The sequence below is a fragment of the Candoia aspera genome, chromosome 1, assembly GCF_035149785.1.
Source record: "Candoia aspera isolate rCanAsp1 chromosome 1, rCanAsp1.hap2, whole genome shotgun sequence".
In the NCBI taxonomy this organism is placed as follows: domain Eukaryota; kingdom Metazoa; phylum Chordata; class Lepidosauria; order Squamata; family Boidae; genus Candoia; species Candoia aspera.
Window position 1 is genome coordinate 260,679,287 of NC_086153.1, and position 21,157 is coordinate 260,700,443.

Below are 21,157 nucleotides of genomic sequence, written 5' to 3' on the forward strand. Positions count from 1 at the left end.
TTTATATAACGCTTTCAGTAAACTTAAGAAGGAGTAGACCAGGGTCACATCGTGTGAGATGGGCAGCCATATAAATCAGAGAGTGAGTCAGAAATACCAGCCTTTATTATATCTATGCCATATGCAACTTTCTGATGTAACAGTAAGGACAGCATCTGTCTAAAAATATTGATACCTATGGTGAATTTAGGTCCAGATTTCTCTCCTATTCGAATATCTTTGTTAAAGGTTCATATGTTAACTAATTTCTCTATATTTCTTTCTTTTCTCTTTCAGAGTGCTAAAAATGATATCCCACCACCAAGCCAATATAGTGCTTAATTAAACAAATGTATATAAGACCGAAACTAATAGTGGCGATATGGATAAAGAAAACAAGGTAATTTATCTGAGCCCTTTCAAACTATAGTTGTCTGCATTTAAAGTTGAAATAGTAAGAATAACTGAAGCAACTCCAGGGTCATTCATTGTTACGTTTTAGAAATCCTGTGTTTTGATTGAGCAATATGGTTTTATGTCACTCTTGACATAAAAGAAGGAGATAAGAAAATAGCTTACTAGGGTCAAACATTTTTCCTTCCCTATCTGATGGTGCCCTCTCACATCTTTTTTTTTTTTGCCCATGTCTATTTTAAGACAATTTTATAGCAATTGTGCACACTGTCAAGTATAATGTGCTTCAAAGTTGCAGTACTGTCAGTCTCTCTTGTGGAAAGAGGAAGTTGCACTCTATTTATACGTGCACAGAAATCAAGATAGAGTTTTCTATAGGCATTGAGAAACTGCTCCCTCCCCCCAAGTCCTGCTTGGTTGCCTCATCATGGGAGGTGTTTCTGGGAGGGATGAGGAAAGAATGCCAAATGTGTATGCCAAGAATATATAATCCCAGCAGGGTCATCCAAGGCATGAAGGTCACATAGCTGTCCAGCTAAAGCAAGAAGGCAGGCACCTGTATTGAGCAGCAGTGATACAGAAAGCTGCTGAAAGCAGAACATCACATTACTGTAATTATAAACTTTAATAAAATTACTTGAAAAAAAATGAAAACAGAAAATCACATCGGTGACAACAACAAGGCATCATTTCATACTGTGAAGGCAATGGTACCGCTTCTCCTAGAGGGTATCTGCTCATCCCACCAGGCTGGATAAGGTGGGCATGCTCCAGGACCCTTCCTTTAAACGTTACCTGGTGGGATCTCAGAGGTGTGCCTTCTCTGTAGCTGCCTGGGCCCTTTGGAATGGCCTCCTACCTGCGATCTGCAGGGCCCAACCTTTTAGCCTTTCAGAAAGCCATGAAGACCAGGCTCTTGCCTCCAAGCATTGGGCTAGTTGGGGATGAGCCAGCGTATGTAGAGTTCATGGGATGTTATGATGCCATGTTGGGAAGTGTTATTCCTTTGTAAGAGTGATTTTGCTGTTTTATGGGTTTTGTTGTGAACTGCCTAGGATTATTGTGTATAAGACAGGCACCCATATAAGTTCTATAAATTGAATAAAATAAAAATAAACCACCCCTGTATTTTACCAAGAAAATTACATGGATATTAAAAATAAAAGATTTATAATATAGTGCTGGATGATGAGCCCCTCGGATTAGATGTTCAACATGCTAGTGAGGAAGAGCTGAGAATCTTTCTGAATACTAATGGTGTTTATGGCATGGCTAGATTAAAGCCTTTGGGACATCTAGTTGTTGATGTTGCCGTGCATGAAAAGAAAATCCAACACTATAAAGACTGAATTAGAGTGGGAACTTGGAATGTGAGAATCATGAACGAGGGAAAGCTCAACATAGTGAAAGACGAAATGAATTAACCACTCATTAGTATCTTAGCCATCAGTGAATTGAAATGGACTGTAATTGGACAGTTTCCATCAGCAGATCATACTATTTACTATTCAGGATACAAAAAATGAAGGAGCAGCAAGGCTTTCATAGTCAGGAAGGATATAGCAAGAATAGTACTTGGGTACAATGCAGTCAATGACCGAATAATATCATTTAGACCTCATGGACAATCCTTTAATATAACAAGTTTATGTTCCAATCACTGATGCAGAAGAAGAGGTTGATGAGTTTTATTGTCGAGTTCAATTTGAAATAGATAGAACACACAAACAAAATGTGCTGCTTGTAGTTGGTGATTGGAATGCCAACGTTGGAAATAATGAAGAGGAAAATGTGGTTGGACTCTAAGGCTAGGAAACAGAAATAAGACAGGAGAATGACTCATCAGTTTCTGCTAATACAATGATCTCTTCATTGCTAACACCATCTTCAGACAACCTAAATGATATCTATATATACAGCTGTGCTTAAAAGTTTATGAACCCTTTTGAATTTTCAGTATTTCTGCATAAATATGACCTAAAACATTATCTGTTCTCCACATGTCCTAGATAAAGAGAACCCAATTAAACAAATGAGTCCAAAACATTATACTTGTTCATTTATGTATTGAGGAAAATCGTCCAAAACTTTGTGTGTGGCCAAAGTATGTGAACCTTTACTTTCAATAACTGGTGTGCCCCTCTTGGACAGTAATAACTACAACAAAATGTTTCCGATAACTGTTGATCAGTCCTACTCATTGGCTTGGAAGAATTTTAGCCCATTCTTCCTTACAGAACAGCTTCAGCTCAGGAATGTTGGTGGGCTTCCTCACATGAACTGCCTGCTTCAAGTCCTTCTACAACATTTCTATAGGATTATGGTGAGGCCTTTTAGTTGGCCATTCCAAAACATTAATTCTGCTTTAACTGTTCTTTGGTCATACAACTTGTGTGTTTTGGGTGGTTGTCTTGCTGCATGACCCACCTTCTCTTGAGCTTCAGTTCACAGACAGCTAGCCTGACATTTTCCTGTAGAATTTGCTGGTACCATTCAGAATTCATAGTTTCATCGATGACAGCAAGCCATCCTAGTCCAGAGGCAGCAAAGCAGGCCCAAACCATGATACTGCCACCACCATGCTTGACAGGTGGGTTAAGGTTCTTATGCTGAAATGCAGTGTTTGCCTTTTGCCAAACAGAACACTTCTCATTCAAGCCAAAAAGTTCTATTTTGGTCACATCCATCCACAGCACATTCTTCCAGTGGCCTTCTGGCTTATCCACGTGGTCTTTCACAAACTGTAGATGGGCAGCAATGTTCTTTTTGGAGAGTAGTGGCTTTCTCCTTACAACTCACACCATTGTTGTTCAGCGTTGTCCTGAAGGTGGTCTCATGAATGCTAACATTCACCAGTGCAAGGGAGGCTTTTAGTTCCTTAGATGTTACCTTGGAGTTCTTTGAGACTTCAGGTGTTACATGCCTGCTTGAAAAGAGAGATGCCAAATGTTCAAGCTGGCTTTACAAAAAGCCAAGGAGTAAGAAACATTGCTGACATATGCTGGATAATTGTGAAAGGAAAAGAATAGCAAGAAGTCAATATGCGCTTCATTGATTATGGAAAGGCCTTTGATTATGTATGAATTTATATAATTTGCATATATATGGAGGGAAGCGGTGTTGGAAGAAGGTGAAATTAAATTGGAGGAAGAAACATAAATCTGTGTTATGCTGATGACACTAATAGCTGAAAATGCAAATGCAATACTAGAAAGCTCTAGTAATGAAAATCAAAATGCACAGTGAAAAACAGAGGACTAAGATTAAATATAAAGAAAAAAAAACTAATGACAACAGGTACAGCAACCAGCTTTAGAACTGACAGTGAAGATATTGAAGTGGTGGATAGTTGCTGCCTTTTATGATAAACTATCAACAGTAAATGAACCAGCCAGCAGTCAATAAATATAGCACAGACTGCCATTGGGTAAAGTAGCAGTACAGGTAGCCCTCACTTACCGACCACTTATTCAGCAACCATTCAAAATTATGGCACCACTGAAGAAGCAGACTTAAGACCGGTTCTCGAAGTTGCAGCCATCACAGCATCTCTGTGGTCACATGATCGCAATTTGGGCACTTGGCAACCAGCACACATTTATGACAGTCCCAGCGTCCCACAGTCACATGGTCGCTATTTGCAACCTTCACAGCTGGCTTCTGACAAGCAAAGTCAATGGGGAAGCCGACAGGAAGTCGCAAGTCACAGTCATGTGACGTTGCACTTAATGACTGCCTTACCATTGTCAACACAATATTGTTTGACTGAAACAGTTAACGTAGTAACTATGCTATAGTAGTCTTTGCAATATTCGTAATAACAGTGAGGAAAAGAGTGAAATCAATAATTTCAGCAATATAGAAACTTAAGTGTTTTGAAGTGTTACCCAAAAGTATAATATTTTATGACCTTGCAGCTGACCTCTGCAACTTTGGCTAACCATTTGAACTGAATGATGTCAGCTGCTTCCAAATTTGTCCCATGCCTTTAATAAATACTGTGTTACTGTTCAGACAGAGGATGAATATAGAAACCCCATGTCCTCTTGTAACAGTTTATATAAATGCACTGTGAGCATTCAGTATATTAATCCATTATCATTCTAAAATACCTAATATATTACGTTTTCAATAGGAGTATTCTGTTTTGCATTTCCCTTTAGAACACTGACTGCATTCACATATAACATTAATCCAGGAATTTTTACAACAGGGTGTGCAGTGAAAAGCTAGGTCATAATGGGGCTGTTTATATATTATGCTAACCCCAAAAAAGCATGATAAAAAATCTGAGCAGAAAATGTTTTTGATCCTTGTATCATCTTTGGCCAAGCACAGGGTTCTGATAAATGTTCAGGGTGACCAAGAAGGTAGCTATGTTGTTTTAAATAAAAGTGAGTTCTGTAAAATCCAGCAGAAATAAATAAGTGCCAATTTTGGCAAAAAATACAGTATGTCTTCAAATACTATGATCAAGCTTTGAATCAACATTTTAATGCTCAGCATTGTTCCAATTTTGAGTCATGTTTTTTTTTTTCTTTCCTGGCTTAGGAAAATCAATGTTTTGGAGCACCTGAAAGCCCAGTGAAAACACCTCTGAAACAAACGGCAACCCCCAACTGGCTTTTGGCAGAGGTCCAGCCTACTGCTCCTGACCATCTGACCACACCACCAAAGCCCGATGAAAGTTCTTCTGGTGATCCATGGACCCCGACCTCTAACCTTAAAATGCTGATTAGTGCAGCTAGTCCTGAGATTAGAAATCGAGAACAGGAAAAAAAAAAGTCAGATGGTAAAAGTGAAAGCCTTGAGGTAAAAACATTTTTCTTGTTTCATTTTGTAGTAGTAATGGTAGTTGTAGTTGTTATAAATGTAAAAACAAGACTATATTATACCCAATCTTTAAATATATATTTGGAAAGTACGTTGCTTGACAACGTATTGATTCAACCCGTTCTCCTCTGTTACACTTAAAATCTGGAGTGCAGGTTAAATTTTGAGGATATCAAGCTGTGATAGAAGAGCTTTTTTTCCCCTTTCTTTCTGCAGGATCATTTGTCAGGAGATGAGTATGAAAAGTCTCAACCAAGCCGTAAAGAGAAGAGCCTTGGATTGCTATGTCATAAATTCTTAGCCCGCTATCCCAGTTATCCTAACTTTTCTAAAAATAATGAAATATGCCTTGATGAGGTAGCGGAAGATCTAAGTAAGTTTGGGCTTTGGATTTTTTTTTTTTTGCTGGAGAAAGCATACAGCTACTAAAAGGTAATGCAGATATACAGAATTCACTCGTTCAAGAACAGAATGTTCTATTCTCCCTCCACATTGTGCAGAATCTCTTCTACACCATGCTTTTCTGGGGTAGTTCAGCAGTTTTTGAAATCCTCTGAACTAGCAGCAATTGGAGTAGTTGTAAACAAGGTTGTTTTGGCCATAGCATCATGGAGAGATAGCCTGACATTTTCCTGTAGAATTTGCTGGTACAATTCAAAATTCATAGTTCATCCAGACAGAATTCATGTCTGGAATACCTCAAGCCCCTTCTGAACTGGAGGGTTTACTTACCAAATGAAGTAGCATTCCAAGCATATATTTTTTATCCTTTGGATTTTATTAAAAATGGTAATAATTTTACTGTATTTTATTTTATACACTGCTTAGTGTGTAAAATACACTGCTTATATATGTATCTCTAAAGAATACCACTTGCTAATTGCAGATTTGTGAAAATATAACTGGATTTTCAAACCACAGATCAGGTGTATGTTTTGCTCCTTGGCATCTTAAAATTCTTAGGAAGGTCAATATCATTTTTTTCTCTTTTTCAGTTTTTTTCTTATGCATATTAAAAAGGCTCAAGATACAGGGGCCTTGGAAACTAGTGTACATCAATTAAAAAAAGAAACCCCAAAACACAACTAGAAAGCATCAAGCAAAATACGTTAAAAAAATATTCCTAGAAGACCTAGAATAGGGGTCCCCAAATTCTTCAGCTCATTGACCCCTTCATGAAGTTTCAGATTGTTCATCAATCCCCAAACGTTTATTATATGAAAATAATCTAATAAATACTACTTTAATAGTACTAAGAATAATAATATAATAGAGACAACTCAAGGCTGCTGTCACTGGTGGCTGGCCATCCAACCCTGGGTAACACTGTCTTTCTGCTAGCCACCTCGCCTTCAGGACTAGGGACTGGCATGGAGCTCTGCAGAGACCCCAGAGGATTAATTGACCCCAGTCAATCTTCCATCATTTGCCAACCACCTATTGACCGAACCCCAGACATTTACTGACCCCCTTTTGACCCCTAGCTATTTATTGATCCCTTAGATAGTCTCATTGACCCTTGGGGGTTGATATTTACCACTTTGGGGAACCCTGATCTAGGGTATTTATTAGAAATCTAACAAGTAAGTTCTGGCCAGACTCTCTTCAAGGATCACAGAGATCACTTAAAAAGCATGTTCTTCTATAGCACAATGTATCAGCCCCACTCCCATCTGGGTAGTTTGAAAGGGCCATATGTTTATGCTAACTGAAGCAACTGGGATCCAATAAAACAGCATGTGTTCTAGCAATCCAAGAAAAATCATTTTCAGGCTTTGACACTCAGTGTATAGAGATCAAGTACTTAAAAAAGGAGTCCAGCACATATAATGTTGTTGGCAGCAGGACCAATGCCTATATACTTTCCTATTCTGGAATCATACCTGATTAGCACTTCTGACTATTCTAACATCTTTCCTCCTTTGCTTCACCACAAATAGCTTACGTTCAAATTGTGTTGAATGTTAATAATATTCTTGATTATATTTTGAATAATTGAAGTCCTGTAATTTATTTTGACTGTTAAAATATTTCAGCTGCATACCTTAGGAAAATGGTGAGATTGAAAAAGAAACTGAAAATAATTTGTGATGTTTTCATCATTACAGATATTGAGCGCAGGCGCATCTATGACATAATGAATGTATTAGAAAGTCTTCACATGGTGAGCCGACTTGCCAAAAACAGGTATTCCTGGCATGGGCGTCATAATCTTAAAAAAACACTGCAGGTTTTGAAAAAAGTAGCTGAGAAAAACAAGTACTTGCAACAAATTGAACTGATTAAAAAAGGAAAAATTGGGCAAGAGACTGGAAATATTGGCCAGAACATTGAATCGATGCCAAAGCATGCTAGGCCAAATTATCATACAGACTTTGTGGAACTTCCTGGAATGGAGCTTCAAGCAGGTAATTTTAGGCATGTTGTTAGATGGATATGTCCTATGATTCCATTTGCTAAAATGTAGGGTGTAATCCATTAATTAGATTAACTATATTTAAAAGCGATTTTAATACCACTACTTAGAAAAATTGCAGATGGGAAAACCATCCTAAAAGGCATTAACCTCCTTGAGCCTTTTCTAAAATGGGATCTAGTATGGTGTGTGATCCCCATCCACAGTCAGCTAGGAACAGGATCAGATAGATAGACAGACAGACACATATACATATATATATGCATATATATATACATATATACAAACATACATAATCCGTTCAATCGTGGTAGTCCTCATTAAGCAAATACAATTGGGACCAGCAACTCAGTCATTAACCAAAGCAGTCACTAAGTGGAAAATCACATGACCACAACTGTGCTTATGATTTTACTTCAGCTTTCCTTTGCTTCAGAGTGAAGGATATGAGCCCAGAGCGGAGAAGGTTTCTGGAACTTGACTCACGAAGAAGCCGGGTGAAAGGGCAAATCTTATAGCCCTTTTTCCCCACTCACCCACCCTTTGGAACGCTCACCCTGGCGCTGGGATAATTAGCAAGAAGGGAACTGATGTTTGTGTTTACATTCATTGGAGAAGAAAGGATTACAAGAGAGTAAGCAGACACACAATGGGGAATACACATAGAAAGGAATGCGCTAGTGCCGGCTGTTTGCCTAGCCTGCTCTGGGTGAGCCCCTTAGGAGACAGACAAAAGCCTTTAGTGTGAAATTGATTAGGGTCTTGTCAGTGTCAGGCAGCAGTGACAGGGAGCCAGAGGGTTCTAGTCAACTTATTAAGGTCACAGAGCTGAGCTTGTTAACTTGTGGTTAGTACTTTTTAGAGATGCCCTGCATTGCAGAGAAAAGCATCTCACGAGGAGATTGACTGATTGATTGATTTGATCATATTTTTATCACTGCCCATCTCCCCCACATGGGGGACCCTGGGTGGTTCACAGTAAAAACAATTTAAAATTCAATAAAATTACAAATAATACCAATACTCAAAAAATACAAAATACAATAAAATCCAAGTAAGGGCAGATCAAATTCAGCCCATAAAGGAGTAAGGCTGGTCCCTGCAGGGCCAGGGAACTAACCAGCCCCAAGAATGGCTCTTCCTCTCCCCACTCCAAGCATGGTGACAAAACCAGGTTTTCAGCTGTTTTCTGAAGTCCAGAAGAGAGGAGCTAACCACACTTCTGGGGGAAGGATGTTCCAAAGGGTGGGAGCTGCTGCAGAGAAGGCCCGCCTCCTGGACCCTGCCAGATGGAATTCTCTTGCAGACAGGATAGTTAGTTTAGGCAATCGGTTCGCTCTGCAAGTGGGGGGGGGAGAGAAAAAACGGGTCAGGCACAGGACAGTGTGTACTAACTGACTGTAATGGCAGACACATGACTGAGAGACACTGCAAAGGTCGTAAATGTGGGCATTGGCCACAAAATTACTTTTTCAGCACCATCATAACTGCAAACGATTGTACAATTATACAGGTAGGTTGCTAAACAAGGACTACCTGTATTTATTGATGCAAATTTAAGCAATTAATTGAGCAACTAAAACACATCCTAGTAATTGACCAAAATCAGACCTTACTGAAATTTGTCATCTCCAGTTATTAGTGATTTGGATTTACTTCTACATTTGGTTATCTTCTCTTTTCTTTGAACAGCTTCAGTAAATAGTCGTAAAGACAAGTCTTTAAGAGTGATGAGTCAGAAATTTGTAATGTTGTTTCTTATGTCAACTCCCCAAGTTGTGAGCCTTGAAGTTGCTGCTAAAAGTTTGATTGGCGAAGACCATTTTGAATCATTGGATAAAAGCAAGTTTAAAAGTAAGTGGTGAAAAGTGCTATCTTGTATGCCTGATTTAGTTAATGTGATGAAAAAAGTCACAGTGAGCCATAAGCATATACAAAGAAACTTCTTTGCCTGCTAGGAAGCAAATTGCTCCCAATCTCCTGAAAAACTGGCCAGAATTTTGTTGTCAAATTTCAGTGGCAGGGTGCTAAGGGGCAGTATATGGATTATAGACTGCCATGGTAAACCATGATTTTATGTGAAACAGTGGCTGCATTCTCACAACATGCTGAGGTAAAAATCAAGCTGCATTATGAGATGTGTGACAGCGGTCATTGTGATGGGAGTAACTACTTCTCAGAAAGCTTGCATCTTAAAGTACATCCCTTTTTGGTTTTAAATTATCTATTATCATCTCTCAGAAATCTTTTCTCACAGACTGTATGAAACCCTAATAAAATTGCCTGAGGTGTCTAATGTTCATTTTACTGCAATCCCCTCCTCCTCTCTATCTGCTTGTTCCCCCACCATGCTCTTTTTCCAAGCAGCAGAAATGATACCAAGCCATCTCATCTTCTTTGTGATAGACTGCTAGGACAATTGACCAAAGTCTCAGAGACGGCACTCCATGGCAATTCTGACCGATTGACATAACTGTCCAGGCCACCGTAACAAGCGTTTGATTGGTTATTGAAGTTGCTTCCCTTGGCTTCAAAGAGGAAAGCTTTCCCACAGTACTGTTTCTTGCTCTGCTCTATTCTGTTTGACTCTCCGTTTTTTAAAACTTTCAGTCCTCCGCCTCCCAATTTTCACTGAATAAAACAAAAGTGATGCATGCTTAAAAATGGCATCCAAATCATTATAACCTGAACTGAGAGTGACCTTCCAAAGATCATTCCTGGGAAGAATGTTTAGGATCCAAATTCCTAAAACCTGCATTGAATAATTTTAATTCTCTGTTTACAAATCATCACTGCCATCAAACATTTCTCCCCACTTCCATAGGGGGAAAAAAAAGCAACTGTGTTTTAAAAATACTAAACATGGGATTTGGCAGAGGAATGCAAAATATTAAATGTCCACCCTGGCCTGTTTATACCCCTTGTGTCATAGATCCCTCAAAGTGAAATGTCTCTGTTGTATCTACATTTAGAACAGCATAGCAGGAAGGAGAAGAGAGACTCTAGCTTTAACAATATTGAATTTCTGTTTTTGTATTTTTCATTAGCTTTTTAACTTATTTCAGCTAAAATCCGAAGACTCTATGATATTGCTAATGTTCTCAGTAGCCTTGAGCTCATCAAGAAGGTTCACATTATGGAAGAGAAGGGCCGCAAGCCAGCATTTAAATGGATAGGGCCAGATGTTTTTTCTGATACTAAAGGTAGGTGCATTATTACTTTTGAACTAGACTTAGATTGTTTTTGAACTAGAACTAGATTTAATATTAATTTCTGCTCACTTGTGCTATTTCCAGCCTATAAAAGCCGTATCAGTTAAAATGGTTAATTTCTCCATTTGGCTGGTTTGTCACTATATTAACGTAATGCCTCACCATGCATATTCATAATTAGAGTACTAATTACCTGTTTTGATGGAGATATTTAAAAATGATGACTCTGTCAAAACAAAGAATGTAAAACTGGTACACTGAAGTTCTGTGTATGATTATATCATAGATACTGAGCCAAAACTGGATGCAGCCTCACCTCCTTTGGAAGGTAAATCTTGTAAAGAGCATTGTTCCAAGAATCTCTTCCCTACTAGTAACAAACAAAATTTCACACGGCATCCATCTTTGATAAGACTGGCAAGGAGTGAACAAAATGATCAGAGAAAGAGCCGTTCTGCTCCAAGCAGCCCTGTCAAAAATCATTCAGGTATGTAGGATACAAAATGTCTCATGTAATTCTGGAGAAGCTCTTAAAATAAGAAATGGTGGTATTTGTGCTTAATCTTTTACTGCAGGATACAAATGTGTATATATGCTTCATAAGCAGAGGATGCAACCTCCGAGTCTGCTTGCTTGTTTTTGAGCAGTCTTTCTGACTATTCATTTTATGACAATGCAATTCATGTGTATACGTTGCACTTGGAGATTTGGAAAAGCCAGAACTTAATGGTTTTAGGTACATAAAATAAACTGATTATAAGGAGATACATATGACAGTTTTCTGTCATCTTATCTCTTCATGGCGCAGGCTGGGTCAAAGACACTAATCTAGATCATAACAATAGGCCATAAGCCAAATCACGTAAGTGCTATTAGTGTTGGGCTTTAGAAGGAGGTTCAACTGGTTCTGAGCTGCTAGGTCTTAAATAATATCCAAGTTAAATTTTGTTTGTCTGTTTTCTATCCTGCCTTTATTATTTTTATAAATAACTCATGCCTCTTTCTTTTCTTAAAAAGGTCCAGATCCTTCACCTTTTCCAAGCAAGATGGCTCAACTTGCAGCAATATGCAAGCAACAATTAGATGAACAATCAAGATATATTTCTATGTGAGGCGTGGTAATTGTAGTTAATACATATTAAGCTATCTGTTGAAATCAGCAATTCATAGCAAGACTTTTAACACCAAATTTCTTTTCTTAGGGAATTGGAAAAGGTAAAAAAGAAATTGGAACACACTTCACCTTCTGAATTTTGTTTGAAGTCCAAAGCAGGCTTGTTGCCTTCTCAAGCTGCAATCTTATCCCTGACCTCCAACTCAGAGTTACCAGCCACGCTTCCCCCTGTCCTTTCTAGTGTACCATGTGCAGTATATCTGAATCCATCCCACGTACAGGTAGTGACAACATACAGTCCAAATTACATGCCACACCCTGTTTCTGCTACTAATGTGGTTGAAAGTAAGTCTCCTGTGGAAGCTAATTCACAGGTAGCTCCTGCTGGAACATTTACTAAAGACAGTTCTAATACTTGGGAAAAGGCTGAAGATCTGCAACTCAGGCTAACTAAGGAACCAGATGGAACAACAGATGACTTGATGCCTGGGAAATGTTTTAAAAGATCTAACCTGTTACTAGAGGACACTCCAATTAAAAAATGTAAGAGTGAAGAGGTGGAGCTTCACGATTCACTGTTGGTAAGCTGTCTTGAAGTGTACTTGCTCCATGTATTAAATGGGTATTGCAGTGGAGCCCATGAAGAAGGAAGTTTTTATTAAGGGCAGCTGCTTTGTTCTGGTGCCCCAATCACCAGAGTTTTTGGATTTCCTAAAGAAAACCTCAGAAGTTGTCTGACTCTGTGGCATTGTGGGGAAAGATGATGGGCTCCTAATTGAACATATAGGAAGTTAGCTTTTTAAAAAAACAAAAAGTCATTGGTAAGTTCAGCCTTGAATCTGATGACCATCACTCTCCCTACCAAACTATGCGATAGCTAAGTAGCCACCTGTTCAAGAATTCTCCAACTTGAGATTTGCTAAAAATAGAAGCAATCTATAATCTTCCCCTACCATCATACCAAGCCTGGAAATTGAATGTTTTGGTTAAGTAGTCCTGTTTTGCTAAGCAGTAATAGTAGTCAAATATCAAGAAGCTAGTAGCTACTGTAGTGAATTTGCAAATTTTGTGTACTTTTGCAGACACAGAATTTATGCAACTAGCTGTCACTGTCATATTTACCTCGCCTTTCCTAAGGGTCCATCAGGGAGAAAATAAAACCAGATGCCTGCTCCACCCCCAATATGGAAATTTAGTTTGGGAGGAAAAACTGTGGAGTTGAATGTAAATGCAAGGCTATTAAATAAAAGAGGGAAATCTGAAGCATGGAAGGGAAAAGTTTGGGGGTCAAGCAAATACCTCCAAGGGCTGCTTTTATTTACACATGCACAAGTCTTGTCAGGGTGCCTTGCAAGCCCTATCATCCTGATGGTACTTTGCTAAAAGAAAATAAAAATAAGAAAATATGTACTTTAATATTATGATAAACAGGTTAGCACTTTTAGTATTTTAAGATGTATTTAACTTAAACAAGTAGGAATTTTCTAGATAAAGCCAAAGCATGTAGTGTAGAATAAGATGGAAGGCTTGAATTATTTTTATTCAAGGAAAGACCAGGGGATTGTACATAAAGAAAACTTTGAATCTTCTTTGCATTAATTTTTCTTGCACATGGAAGCATCTTTCTTAGTGACAAATCAAAATACTATATACTTAAGGCATATCTAAATTCTCTAAAGTAGAATTTTAAATTTCTATATTTTTCAGGGTGAGTCTGTTAAGAATAAAAACCACCAGACTTCTGTAGCTTTGCATCTAAATCAGGAAGTCTTAATTTCACCAGTAACAAAGCAAAATAAACATGTACCCACAGAAGTGGAATTCAGGTGTGAACAGAAGAAGCAGGGAGATGTTTTTAAGTATGATAAAGTTGGCATAGCACAGGAAATGCCTCCAGGATTTGCAGCTTCTATACCCAAGGTATGTTTCCTGTCAAACATTATACACTGATACTGTACCTTGCTCTTCTGAAAGGGTAAAAAGGTAAGAGTCTAATAATACACATTTAAAAGACTTTTCATTCCAATTTAAAGTACGAAGGTAACTTCCAGATTAATGTAGGAGAGAACAATGTTGGCAGCCATAGATACACTCCCATTTTGGTTCTTAGGAATCTTGTTCAAGTTTTATACTATATTGCATGCAGACTGTGGTTACATATTGAAGACTTGTTGCATTCGCTTTATTTATTTGTCAAATTTCTCTGCCGCCCATCTTGCATACAACAATTCTTTATGTAATGTGGGATACTTAGAGTAAAATGGATAGACAAGACTTTTGTTGACTTCTTATTCCACTATCTTAAGATCCGTATCACCTCAGAATAAAAACACTCCTTTGTATTGTTAATAGACATGTTTCATTTTCCTCCCCACCCAAATATTTCTGCTTAATTTGATGGTCTTTGGTCAATTATTGTACTGTACATTATCTGCTGTATGTTTCATATGCACAAGTCCTTTGTCACTTAATGTGACTGTGGAAGGAAAGAAACAAGGCAAATAAACAAATGTGACACAAGTATGAGATGATTTATTGTTTATGCAATAGTGATACCAGTACCAAGGATTGCTTGTAAGTTGTATATTTGCTGTCCTTTTCTATCTAAAATTTTTTTTAGATTTTTTTTTATCCCACCTTTATTATTTTTTATAAATAACTCAAGGCAGGGAAGATACCTAATACTCCTTCCTCCTCCTATTTTCCTATTATTTGATTCTAGATTTCCAATTATCTTTGCTGTATCTGGGTGTTAATGAAATGAATGTTTTGCTTTGTTAATGAAAAGTGGGAAAGGGACTATAGGCAATATAGTTGCCCCTGGGAATATATTACATTTTGGGCCAAACGAGAGGTGATGATCTTTTTTCTTGGTATAAAATATCTCCAGCAGTCCTGAAATGAATTAGGACTGAAGGGATGGAGGGATAATATTCCTCTCTCAAAGTGGTGAACAGCAGAGCAGATAGGTACAATGTGAGCAATTGGTTGCAGAGGAAAAGTGAAAAATGATAGTGATTAGACTATAGGTGGACATTACATAAAACTGTGGGGGGGGAGGTTAAACTTTGTTTCCTCCATATTATCTCTGACCTTTTCCTCAGGACATCAAGGTCACCAGTGAAGTAGCTGTGTCCGGTAAGGAGAAAACTGAGTTGTATGCAGTGGAAAAGAAATCCCATGATTCTTCTATTCTAGGTAAGTATATGTTGACCATACAACCGCCCATCGTAGTATATCTGGTCTTAGTCCATCTTTGAACATCTCTACAAGGGTGGTGGCAGACCAATCCTGTACTTTGCTGGAGAGTGCTTGAAACTCCAGCGCATAATCCGAGACTGATCTGGAGCCTTGAACCAACTCCCTTAGGGCTACCTTTGCTTTTTCCTCAGCTAGAGGATCACCAAAATGCATTTTCATTGCCCACATGAAATCATCAAAGCAATCCAACTCCAAAGCGTCCATGTCAACCAGTCTCACGAACCAGTCTGCTGCCCTCTCCTCTAATTGGGTCGCGACAGCATTAATCTTAGCCCGCTCAGAACGAAACACGCTCCCAAACTCTTCCATATAGCTGTGTGCATTCGTCAAAAAAATGACAGCTTTGTGGGATCCCCATTAAACTTCACATTAAAGTCTCGATATTGGACCCGGGTTGGGCTATCGTGTCTCTTTTTGTGCTTAGCCCTTCGTGGCTGTGGTGGCTCTTCCTCCTGCCCCTCTGGCGCTATTTCTTGAGCCTCTGCCAGTCGAAGTTTCACACGTCTCCCCCCCTCCCGGCTCCGTCCTCTCTCCTTCTGCTCCCTACTTGGGGAAGGTAAGGAGGCTTTCTTTGGAGGCCTGCTCGGCGGGGGCCCTCCCCCCCAATATTTCCGTTGCTTTCCCTGTTTGTCTACGGGGGGAGGGGGGGTTGGGGACGCGGAGGTGTCAGGAGAGTCACTACCTTCTTCACCTCCCATATTTTCCTTTTTCTGAGTGTCCCTGGTAAAGGTTAACTTTGCCAACAAATCCTCTATGGATTTCATCCTCGCCTCCAGCTGCTGGGATTTCTCCGTCTCCATCTCCGTTGGTGTCACTGCTCTTGTCCTTTTGGTGATCTGCACGGTCGGAAACAGCGAGGAATACACCGGCTTGGCTGGGGCTGGTGGCGACCCATACAAGGGTCCCTCCGTCTTCTTGACTACCACTGACTTCACTGCCTTCTCCGTATCGCAACTGGAATCCGTTGCCTCGGAGAGGTCATCCGACCCTGGCGTGAGAGTCCCCTCTCTCCGCGGTCCCATGGGCTCTTGTTCCCCACCTCTGGAGAGCTGACTTTCCCCCGAGCCGGTGGTTGAGGTTGGGGCAGTTTCAGTCATCGCTAATTAAACTCCTCACAGGAAACTGGATGGATGCTAGCAGACTGATATTAAAGAATTCTCAGCTTTATGTAATGATTGCCTATTCCAATAAAAGGAGTCTCATCAGTAATTACTAGAGAAAACTAATTTATTGAATGAATAGTATGCAAAGTACGAAGAAAGCTGAGAATGAGCAAAAGCGCGCCAATTACAAACTTAAAAAGCCTTGCTCCCGTTGCGAACCCTCCCCTCAGGCTAGCATAGCAACCACCCACCCCAGATGCTAGCAACCGTTAGAATCGGCCTGAGAAAGTAACCTTGAACAGCAGAGATAACCCAAACATACATTCCAGAAGATCACAAGTCAGCACAAAGGAAATTTACCAGCGTGGCCAGGCAGGCACGCAACTGCAGATATGACATGTGAAACGTTACGAGGAACCATAAACATCGGAACGGGAACATGACATATTCAGAGTTCATTCATTTTGACATCTTCTATAAGCAGTTAAGGAATGCAGGATTTGAGACAAGGAAACCAGGTATAATTATTTTACTTATGAAGCTTTTTGGCTACAGAGAAGTTTGGTCAGCCCTGGTCAATACCTCTTCTCAAACCCATTACTTCCTGATGCTTAATTGCCACCTTCTCCAAATTCACAGTAGTTCGCTGTACTAAACTGCTTTTTGCATATTAATACAAGTCCCAAGGCATAAAGTGTGTTCTCTTGTAATAGCGTGTTATCTTTCTTTTTTGCCATAGGTCGAATTCCAGTGACATCTAGTTTCCCTACTTTTCATATAACACCTCTTAACCTAATGCTACCACCACCTTCTGTAGCAACCACATCCTCAGGGAATGGTAGTGCTGTTTCTTCAGTCCATGTTAATCCTACTCAGTCTCAGAGCACCTTAGTTCTGAATATTATGCTACAACAGTTGCCAGCCAATGTACAGATGTCTGCAGATCATGTACATCAATCTGCTTTCATTTGTCAGGGAGCAGAACATGTTAGTCCTGTCCCAGTAAGTGTAAGATTGCAGCAAGCGACTGTATTGCAGAATGTCTTACTAAGGGATAACCATGACTTACATGGAGAATTGGTTCCAACTACTACTCAGGAGGTAAGAGGATTTTTAAAAAAAATAAGTAATGGGGCTCTGCAAATCCTTCCAGAGAGGTACTTCTGAATATACAGAAGCACATACAAAGCATCTCTCTTTAAATAGTCAAAAGCCACATCTTTTTCCAGGCTTGCAAAGCTGTTTTGGAAACTGCTGTTGGCTATATCTGGTTGGGTGTGCGCATGCATGTGCACATCCACAGTCACTTAGTTTCATTTTTTTCCTTGGAAAATGGGAAAGTGCATCCAAGCTTTGTTCCAAAGATTTGCAGAAGCCTATAAATTGATATATGATACTAGAATACTAGAGCATTCATTGAGCTCTTAGAATGTGAAATACTTGTCTTAGAAAAATTATCTGATAAAAACTATATAAAACACATCAGACTACTGAGAAAGGCAACAAGAGGGCCACTGGAAAAATTGAAGATTTTAATTGCTTTGCAGTTTTCTAATTGGAAGCCTGCACAGCACTTGCACTGCTTAAGCCTCTATTAAGAAGCAGCCTAACCCTCTGCAATCTGAACTCTAGATAGATACTTCCCATTGCATCCAACTGATAACAAGTATATACAGTAATGCTTTTTTAAAGTACCTGTATATCCCATGTATATCTGTATATAAGCCCATAATTTACTTCATATTCACTTATATTTGATTTTTATAAAGGAGCTTGAAAAAAACACTAATTCCTTATACTACTGCCAAATTTGACAATATTTTACTAGCTTCAAGGGAAATGAAACCACTGTTCTCTTATTAATTTATAGCCATTTTTTGGAGACTTTAAGAGAAGGAGGTATGCCAACCAATTACCTGGGTATCTTTGGAAATTGTACAAGTCCTGTCTGGCATGTTTTGGTTTTTAGAATTAAGTTGGCATATGACTTATACAGCCAGTGTTATTAGTTGAAGGGAATATTAGGAAGAATAGAAACTGATTATGGGACCAAATGTATGAATGGATTCTGCTGAGTGAACATTATAAAAAAATACACCGTTCTTTTCATTTATTCCTTTTTAATGTTTTTCCTTTCATTAAGTTGTAGTGTATAGAAGCCTAAACATTATTCTGAAGGGGATTTATTCCCTTGCAGTAACAAAAAGTTGTTAGACCAATGCAGGAGAGACTTCCACAAGACTTCCCAATTCTGGAGCTCACCTGAGGCTTTTTGTTCCAGTGAGCTAGCACTGATCCTGGAAATGCAGCAAAGCCTAATGCAATTGATAAAATACCTATGTAATATTATTACTAATACTTAGCCACAACATGCATCCATCTATCTGACTGCGTTCTGATCCAGCTGAAATTTCCCAACTGTCCTTAAAAGCAGCCCTGCACAGAGCCCTTTGCAACATCAATTTGCATGACATCAGTGCATGGCTAACTGAGCACAGTTTCCAGAAAGAAACAAAGGTGATAAGACACAGATGATACCCGCACACCATAGACTTGAAATCTAGCAGAACTCATAGTTGTGATGTTGGTTATTCAGCTGTAACTCCTTCCAAGACTGATGGTTATCTATCCATAGCATTTCATTTGGACTAAGCATCAGCATGTTTCCCACATACATCCAAGCAACTGTTCAAAAATTCTACATCTCCCTGGTGGTGAAAAAGATAAAGCAGCATGCTGATTAATTATGTGCCATCAAATCCCATATAGGATGATCTGCAAACTAATAGTAATAATAAACTAGATATGCCTCTTGTCTATTTCATGTTAAAGAAACTAAGTTATTTCAGCTAGCTGGCTTGCAAATAACATGGTTTTTTCCTTTCGTCTAGACCACTGTTCCTGTAACATTCAAAGATTCTAAGAAAGGCCATGAAACACCAAGTGAGCCAGGCCTAGATCCTGGCTTTCATTAATCCTCTTGTGAATCAGAATGACTTTTCCAAGAAACACTGCTAATTCTGAAGAGAACTTGATGGATCAACAGAACACACATTTTCTGGAAGAAAATATTGCATCCCCACCTGAAACAAATATAATTGCAATACTTGGTTCCTGTTATATTAAAATTGTACTTTGAAATTATTTTTAGGCATAGGAATGTTTTTTTCATGCTGGATTTTTTTTTACTTTTATCTAGTTTATTGAGGTACTCTTTTTTTAATGAAGGATATACATCAACATTTTTAAATAAGTAATTTATAATTCCATCAGCTGGCAATAACTTTATGAAATATAAAGCTTTTCTTTATCTGTAAATAATAATACACAAACAGCACATTCCAAGTATCAAGCATAGAATGCAATGTTTTTAAAAGTATAGAGGCTCTAGTTACTTTAGTTTTTAAATGCCATTGTAATTCTTTGTTGTAAGGTTAATCATGTCAATGTAAATTTAAATGGAATAGATAAGTTAATGTTTATTTAATCTATTTCCTTCAAATTAAAAACTGAATCTGATTTTTTAAAGTTTTCATGATAAAAGATCTAATGGTTTCCTGATCAGTATCTTCTGTCTTGTTTGTTGGAGTACCTCCCCAAATCGTTTTTCTAGACATAAAAAAAGATTGTAATTTCAGCCTGAAATAATTACCCTGGTTTGGGCCTATTCCGTGTATGATTGGTCAACTATCCTCTGTGCCTTTTTCAACATGCTTTAAGTAGTTGGATGTCAACAGTATGCGACAGCTTAATGAATTATTCCTCTGCTTTATTTCATGAAATATCTTGTATCTTTAACTCCTGCAAATTCCCTGTATTCTGGATAGGAAAAAAAAATACAGTAATTGGTGTTTGTTGTTATACTACTATAAGATCAACTACAGAACAAAAAGAATTTCCGTGTAAGTTCTGGTTCTGGCTCCTAAACAGAAATGCCACCTGCAATTTCTTCCATTCGTATGTTGGTTACTTTTGTGATACCTATTTCAGCCATGCCTTATTTCCTGCTGCCTATCATGAAAGTGACATTATTAGTTAACTAGTTTGGTTGAATTCCTTTACATGACCTTGTGACCAACGAAGTCATTTTTGGGACTGATGAAGTTGTTTTTGATAAGCTGTTTTCAATCACTTGTATGGTATGTGTAGCGTGCATGTTTGGTTAACTCAATTGCATCTTGCACTTTCTATCCTTTTTTTAAGTAAGTCTGCACTTCCGCTTAAAACTACAGTATAGATGACATTATTTTGGTGCTTATCTGTTTCCCTTGGGAAAAAGTTGTATGTAATAGTATTCTGTGACTCTTGCTGTAATACACTGATCACTTGCATAGTGCATGTTTGCCTGCTGAAATGTTGTATCAGTGATGCAGGCAAATACACAGTTTGAAGAATATCATATGATGAATAATTGTCATATACTCATATATTCGTAGATAAATAAAACATTTTAAAGAAGTCTGCTATACATTACTCTTGAGCTACTTAAATTACAACTTTTAAATGTACATGGATAAATGTTTTCCATTCTTTGCTGCAATTCTATGTACTTGGGTTTAGGAACTCAGTGGACTTGTTTTGGAGTAGACATACAGGATATGAGATTATTGGGCTAGAAAAATTACCCTTAACATATATTTATAAGAACAAGAATTCCTGCATATCCCTTAATAAGCCTATCAGCTCAGTATTCTGTTCATGGGGAGTCCACAAAAGGACATTAACCCGCTCCCTTGGGTTCCCTATCGGTTGGTAGTCAGATTCAATGCTGGAGGTAATATGTAACCAATATGATCAGAAGCCATTGGTAGTGTCCTCCAGGAAT

General features: G+C 38.5%; 1 protein-coding gene across 1 annotated transcript; it reads left to right on the plus strand.

Moving 5' to 3' along the window:
- The first annotated feature begins 361 nt into the window (after positions 1-361).
- E2F8 (E2F transcription factor 8) lies at positions 362-19,307 on the plus strand. Its single transcript, XM_063318041.1, has 13 exons — positions 362-379; positions 4,945-5,205; positions 5,443-5,599; positions 7,335-7,634; positions 9,335-9,496; positions 10,708-10,845; positions 11,141-11,341; positions 11,872-11,962; positions 12,057-12,549; positions 13,676-13,888; positions 15,073-15,170; positions 17,028-17,433; positions 19,224-19,307. Exons 1-13 carry the CDS (start codon positions 362-364, stop codon positions 19,305-19,307), a joined length of 2,622 nt encoding a protein of 873 aa, XP_063174111.1.
- The last annotated feature ends 1,850 nt before the right edge of the window (positions 19,308-21,157 follow it).

Excerpts from the sequence above, each read along its gene's own strand:
- E2F8 (XM_063318041.1), top strand. Across the intron at positions 5,600-7,334 it reads TGAGGTAGCGGAAGATCTAA|ATATTGAGCGCAGGCGCATC; the intron begins GTAAGTTTGGGC and ends TCATCATTACAG. Across the intron at positions 11,342-11,871 it reads CCCTGTCAAAAATCATTCAG|GTCCAGATCCTTCACCTTTT; the intron begins GTATGTAGGATA and ends TTTCTTAAAAAG.